Raw genomic sequence first — 7,246 nt, 5'->3', positions numbered from 1 at the left:
CGTTTTGCTAGTTGCAAATTGGTACGTGCTTGGAAGAACCCGAGTTAGGCGTAAGCTTAGTAATTCATTAGCCAAACCTTAGGTGGTCCACTCCGTTCGGGGAGGTCGTGATAAAGTATGACCTATTAAACTAGAGACTTGTAGACATTAATCCTAGAGGAGTCTATGCTTATCTAGAAAAAATTGATCAAAACAACAGCATGCCCTACTTGATTAAGATCATAGAGTGTAGTATTCTACTAACAAAAATCCTTGCGCACCCACTTTATTCCTAGATAATCTCTTAAATCTGATATTTTTGGTTCGACGAACGGGGCTTGTGTTTTTCTAGTCAGGCATTTATAGATTTATCTAGTTTTGTTTGGACTAAGGCATGAGAAACATGGGCAGATATTTGCTAATTTGACTCATAACCTTAAATAGCCCATGTGAGGCATGGACAGTGCCAACACGACTCGTAACCTCATCTGTCCCATACGAAGCAAGCGCATTGCTATCTTATGTTGTGTCGTGTTCTCATGTGATTCGTGATTACTGTGTGTGGTCGGAGACGAGACCGACCGAGTACAAGGTTGACATGTGGGGCTTCTTGTCCTCAACAACACTCCCAACTCGAACTCGCCTATATAAATTGAAGCATTGTGCTCAACAACACTCACACTCATTCCATCACTAAACTCGTACAAATTCGTTATCTCACCAATCTTCTCAACTTCCACTCATTCGTCATGGAGTACAAAACAGAACAAGTCCAGTTCCAGCCTAGCCAAGCGGATTCGCCGCAAGTCGGAGACAAGTTGCATCAAAGAAGATCGGCCAATTATAGGCCTAACCTTTGGAAATACGATTTCCTCCAGTCGCTTAACAACAACAACGACCTCGTAAGATTCTAATTTGTACCTCCCGTGCCCATAAGTTCCATCAAATTTGATCGTTAATTATCGAACCGGTTGGTTTTTTGGTTGTACTCCTTTATTCAAGTATTGCACATGAGACACACGTTGATTTTATTTATTTTTTAATTCGAGCAAGGTAGTATTTTGCTAAATTGATTTGTAACATCACATGCATGATCTTAATATGTGTGGTTATCCTATATATCAGCCATCATCTAGACTTGATTTATAGCGAACATGAATGTAAAAAACCAATTCATCTAGCTACATACATTTGCATGTACTAATTTTTCTGAAAAATTAGCTTGCTCACGGTTGAGTCCTCTAGGGATTGAAATGAAACCAACCATTTCAGACTCACTATACAACAAAGTCAATCGCGATAATAAAAAAATCAATCATGTTATTAGAAACATAACGAGTCCACATTATTTTGGTTGTTACTTCTTAAAATATGATTAAACCGGTCAATTAGAATGAGTCTAGATAAAACCTTATTAGAAGCAATCAAGACTTTGCAATATATTTTACCATAAATTCGTAAAGGATAAAGTAGTATAATCACAACATCTTGGCATTGTTCTGTAGGTTGAATTAATTGAGGCCTTTTCGAGGTAGATTTCGATCTTACGAATTCGACTCGATTCTGTAGAAAGAAGGAACTAAAGAACGGGTAGAACGGCTCGTGGAGGAAGTAAAGCCAATGTTATCAGAAGCAGTCGATTCACTCCTCAAGTTAGAGTTGATTGACAGCATGAGAAAATTGGGGCTGTCCAACCTTTTTGTCACTGAAATAAAAGAAGCTCTTGAAACCGTTGCATCCACCAACGGTGGCGTTTTCAACGTGGAAGATCGGCTCTATGCCAGTGCACTTCGGTTTAGACTCCTCAGACAGCGTGGCCATGTCGTTTCACAAGGTAATTCGTAAATATGGATGTGTGTGATTTCCTTCGTCTGAGATGTTACTAACAAATGACAGCACAAGCCAAATAAATCAACGAATAATGCTATAGGTACTGAAGATTACTCCACAAAAGTTGGTTCCTTCCATAGCAGTCATACCTATTGGGACTTAGCTCTACTGAAAAACCTTCTTGTTTCTAGAGAGAGGATCACTAAAGGAAAGTGTAATTGTGGACTAGACGGTGAAGAAGGTTTCGTCCACAGAGAGGTTTTATCGAATTGAATGCATACAATCCGCTCAAAGTTCATATGCCATTATTCACTGTTTTCCAATAACATCTTCTTAGTCATCGGTCGTCGTACTTTCTAATATTTATTAACATCGAGTATAATTAGTACTATCAGCAATTATTCTTGGTTCTGTCCGGCCGTAAATCTTCGACTTTCATTTTGTAATCAGATGAATTAAGGATGTTCAAGGAAGGAAGGAACACATTGAACGGAAGCAACTGCGAAGATGTTGAAGATATGATAGAGCTTCTTGAGGCTTCACATCTGGCTTTGGAAGGCGAAAACATTTTGGATGAAGCGAAAGCCTTCTCAACTGGGATTGTCCGAGAGAGAGTCTCCGGTTTGGATGGTCAGCTCTTGAAACGTGCCGTCCATGCTTTGGAGCTTCCGATGCACTGGAGGGTCCAGTGGTTCGACATCAAATGGCAAATTGGCTTGTATGAGCAACAGGAGGACAAGCAAAGTAATTTGCTTGAGCTTGCAAAACTCAATTTCAACACGGTCCAAGCCACACACCAAAGAGACCTTAGAGATATATCCAGGTAATTTCATCACGCTCAAACTACTGATGATATTTCAACCAAAAAAAAAACTACTCATGATGTATATGGTCTAGATTCATCCTAGGAAATTGCCTTCTTTGAAGGTATGTGTACCGGACATGATGTGATTTTCATAGCTTTGGATTTTGATTAGTTGCTTCGGTAAATTCAGGTGGTGGAGGGATCGGGGACTTATCGAACATGTTAACTTCGCGAGGGATCGGCTGGTCGAAAGTTTCTTGTGCGCCCTTGGACTCTCTCAGGGATCACGGTTCAGCTCTCTCCGAAAATCTCTTACCAAGGTCATCATCTTGATACTGGTGATCCACGATATCTACGACCTATATGGTTCGTTGGAGGAGCTAGAATGCTTCACGGGTGCCATTACGAGGTTGGCCACCATGCCTCCCAATCTCTACCTTTCGTGTTTGTTCAGCTCATTTTCTCTAATTGGAAAGTCCAATGCTTCTAGATATGATTCAGAGCAGATTCAACAGCTTCCCGATTGCATGAAGGTCTGTTTCCGAGCGCTTCGCGATGTTACATACGACATCGCTTATGATATTTGCAAGGATGAAGATTGGCATCGAGTGCTACCACATCTCACGAAAGCTGTAAGAAAAAACTGTTGGATAACTGGATATCCATGCATATGTCACCCTAACTATTTTATGTACTGCATAATTAATCATCTACGATTAAATCTTCTTTTTTCCTTATTTTTCCATAGTGGGAAGATTTTTGCAAAGCGTTACTTAATGAAGCAAAGTGGGACAATATGGGCTACACTCCATCTTTGGAAGAGTACTTAAACAATGCATGGACATCATCTTCTGGACCACTGATCTTGTCTCATGCTTGTTACTTCACGGGACATATGAAATTGGACGATGCAGCAGATTTGCTACAGAGAAACAAGGATCTGATTTACAATGTGTCCACGATAATTCGACTTTGCAACGACCTAGGAACATCAACGGTAATTATCAAACTTCTGTGGAAATGTTATAAACCAATTGAATATGACATGATGGACAAATTCTTAGCTTTTGTACTTACACGACGTAAGGAGTAACTAAATTTAGGAAATTGAATCTGATTAACGAGTTAACTGATTTATCTATTTGATTAGGCTGAAAGAGATAGAGGAGATGCTCCATCCTCAGTGGTGTGTTACATGCGAGAAGCAAATGTATCAGAGGACGTTGCTCGTAAGCACATCAAGGTATTGATAAACCAAGCATGGAAAAGAATTAATGCTCGTTGCTTCGGCAATGCCGAGACGCCATTTCTCCGACCCTTCATCATTGTCACCGTGAACGCTGCTCGTGTTGCGCATATGCTTTACCAGTTTGGAGATGGGTTCGGCGTCCAGGACGGCGACATTCGGCAGCAAATTCTATGTATTGTGATCAAGCCTCTCGCTCACGACTGAGATATTAGCGCCAGTCTAATCACATAGCGGCTGTGTAAGCTAGACTAGCTGCTGCAGGTCCAAAGATTGAGGGCTATAGGCAAATTGTATCCTAGGCAAAGCAATAATTACGTTTGTGTTTCACTCGGAATATCGGCCAAATACCTTAAAAAAAAATAAGCAGCCTCAGAATCAAATGCCAGTGCATTCACGGGCGGCATTAGAAATGGCAAAAAGGTTAAATTGTGTCAAACTATTTGACCTTCAAAACCGTAAAGCACTCCTTGGTCTGAAATTTTGATTCGGGTTCTTGACTAGAAAGTTTGTCATCGGGTCTCGAGTTGCTGGAAGATGCTTTATCAACTCAGTAGATTTGGATTTGATGTTGTATTGACATATTGGCGCAGTCAAAACTATAGAGTCAAGCTGCGATTGATTTACGGAGTCAAGTTTGATTGAAGTAAATGTATATCAAATCAACCTCCGCAAAGCTCGAATTGATTTGAAAGAATCCAACATATTCAACTTAAAATCGGATGATAGACCATGTTGACTTGACCGAACTTAGGTCATATATGCAATTTCCTCTTTCTCAGAAATGAAAATTTATGAATGTGTTTTGAGGGCTTTGTGCCCAACTTATGGCTTCTAGCACGAAATCGAAATCCAGAGCACAAAAACATAAGTAAGGCTGCACTTCGCTTCATGTTTACAATGCACGTCTTTTGTTCGGAATTTAAGTCTGATAGCTAAAGTCAACACTATCGCAAACACGTGATACTGTAAATACTCGTAATAAGGTTAACTGTTGCAAACCATTGTAACGGTTTGATAAACAGGTATTTTGATGGTGGATGAGACCAGAAGCCACCTCAAGTAAGAGAAATCATGCATTCCTATAAATAAAACACACACACACACACACATTACCTTGCTTCTTGTTCCCTCCATTGTCTATTATATGTTATAACCCACAATTGTAAGAAGGGTATTTTGACCAAGCATAGAAATCAAATTCTCTGGCCTCTTTATGAGTTCGCACTGACCGTCCCATATCGAGTACTTAGTCCAACTCTTCACTTAATTCCCTCGTGGGAAAGATCCCAAAAGTTCTAGCTTTTTCATATGCAGAACTTTTTTCATGAATAGGTAAAGTTTTTTCTCTAGATGGGTTTTAAATTTACAGTCTTCTTCTCCAGCAATGGAAATGTGCTGCATTCTTGAAGTAGATGTCAATGGCCTTGAGACTTTCCTGGTGGACAAGGTAATTACTTGCTCTGCTTTCTCTCTCAATTTTCAGTTCATCACCTTTCTGTCTTTACCACCTGCTTCAGTACAAATTCTTGTGATGGTGCTTCTTGTTATAGTTTTTTACTATTGGTAATTGGCTTTAGCTTTCTTGAACTGTGAAATCACTCAGCTGATGAAATGGACTTCTGCTTAATCGATGAATTTCTGTTTCTTGAAAAAGAGAATGTCTCTCCTAAATTGAGAAGCCTGTCGTACTTTTTGAAGATTTTCAGGTAATCCCTGTAATGGTTTTGAAGATTAAAACCATCCTGAATTGACTATAGCATTTTTCTTTCCTTTCGTTTCCCCGTTTGTTAACCCTCTCTCTGTTATCTGTTTCTTGTGCAGAATATTATGGCATCGTTTTCAAGTAGGCTTAACAGATTGTTTTGTCGAAAATCAGGAGTAGTAAATGGGAAGCTGAAAGTGATCTTTCATGATTTTCCATGAGGCTCGGAGGGTTTTGAGCTCATGTCAAGATTTTGCCAAAAGGGGCAGACTAATACTACCACCAAAAGGGGCGTCTCCAAAGACTGTCCAACCCCTAACTTCTAACTAACCCCTATTCGCCCTAGAAGGGGGGTTCACTCAGAATCAGTCTCGTCGATGCCAGTCTATTCCTCTCAAGACTTGGATTCAGTATTGATCTCAATCGGATTGTCCTTGTCTCCCGACTCCGTTGGAACTTCGATCAGCTAAATGATTTTAAATAAAACCGTGAGAACACTTCTCAGCAAGCGAAACCCTAAACCCCACCTAGGCTAACACTTATCTCCAGACAAGACCAAACATGAGATCACCCAATAAACACATCATGCATCCAATTGTACTTACATGGGCTTTTGATCCGCGCAATCTGCAGGTTAGTCTCAACTATATAATTTCCAATCACATGCACATTTCAAATTAATTTCATGCCCGATACACAAGTCGAACACATGGCATTTCCAATCCCACATTCCAACACTCGATCCTGCCTCATCACACTATTTTCACTCAACTCGCCAGTGACCTGCGTAATAGTACCACCTCAAGTTCACTGCGACCAACTCATATTCACAACACTCCTTAGCCCGCGTAATGGTACCGCCTCAGGCTATGTATCTTGCCCGCGTAATGGTATCGCCTCAGGCTCAACATCCACCACCTACTACACAACCCGCATTGAAGTACACGCCTCAGGTTGGCAGTCTTCTGGTAGTACCGGGCATCGTCCCGCGTAGTAGTACAGCCTCAAGACGGCTCAATTCCCCGCGTAATAGTACCGCCTCAGGGATTTTCGTGACCACTCATACAACAACACACACAATTTATTATTTATTCGCTCGCTCGATCTACACGCCAGCATGCCAATATACCAGACGATCAAATTCGGCCCATGCACGCATCAAACCTCATGCATTTCACATGCTCAATTAACACCCAATCATGGCCAATTGCCAGTCAATTCAATTCAGTCCATGCGCGCATATAATGGTCCACATTTCAATCAATCAATTCACAATTCAACAAGCATACAAGGCCGCCATTGGGCTCACAATCACAGCCACTAACATGGGCATAAATTCAACACTTTCATGTGTATTTCAAGCCATAATAGCCACACAAACCAGCCAAACCAATTCAATTCGCACGTGCATAATTAACCCGAATTTCTGCATTTTAGGCGAAATTCCGCCATTCACGGGTGTCGTACTCCTACCGACAACCCCCAAACCAACACGCACTATATTTTAATCACCAAAATGCACTAATTCGGCCACAGCATGAACAGTAACTCGGCCACCATGGAAAATCACTATAACGGCGCATTTAGGCCCGTTTTTCGTGCAATAAGCCACAATAATCACTCGAAATCATTCCGATTACCTAACCAATCAATTCTAACCTCACATCCACCTCAAAAATCA

The 7,246-nt window shown here is 40.8% G+C and overlaps 1 protein-coding gene across 1 annotated transcript; it reads left to right on the top strand.

Moving 5' to 3' along the window:
- The first annotated feature begins 670 nt into the window (after positions 1-670).
- Positions 671-4,072, top strand: LOC130135939 ((E,E)-alpha-farnesene synthase-like). Its single transcript, XM_056305832.1, has 7 exons — positions 671-881; positions 1,549-1,813; positions 2,260-2,632; positions 2,805-3,023; positions 3,105-3,246; positions 3,363-3,611; positions 3,765-4,072. The coding sequence occupies exons 1-7, from the start codon at positions 729-731 to the stop codon at positions 4,065-4,067; spliced, it is 1,704 nt and encodes a 567-aa protein (XP_056161807.1). The 5' UTR covers positions 671-728; the 3' UTR covers positions 4,068-4,072.
- The last annotated feature ends 3,174 nt before the right edge of the window (positions 4,073-7,246 follow it).

This window comes from Syzygium oleosum, unplaced genomic scaffold, assembly GCF_021117445.2.
Source record: "Syzygium oleosum isolate NSW1041296 unplaced genomic scaffold, Sole_v2.1 Sole_v2.39, whole genome shotgun sequence".
Classification (NCBI taxonomy): domain Eukaryota; kingdom Viridiplantae; phylum Streptophyta; class Magnoliopsida; order Myrtales; family Myrtaceae; genus Syzygium; species Syzygium oleosum.
This window is presented reverse-complemented; position numbering and strand designations above follow the sequence as displayed.

What these genes read in the sequence shown, in the direction of transcription:
- LOC130135939 (XM_056305832.1), top strand. Translation starts at nt 729, where the DNA reads ATGGAGTACAAAACAGAACAAGTCCAGTTCCAGCCTAGCCAAGCGGAT. An exon ending in TACCACATCTCACGAAAGCT is followed by an intron (nt 3,247 to 3,362) that starts GTAAGAAAAAAC and finishes ATTTTTCCATAG; the next exon opens with TGGGAAGATTTTTGCAAAGC. An exon ending in ACGACCTAGGAACATCAACG is followed by an intron (nt 3,612 to 3,764) that starts GTAATTATCAAA and finishes CTATTTGATTAG; the next exon opens with GCTGAAAGAGATAGAGGAGA.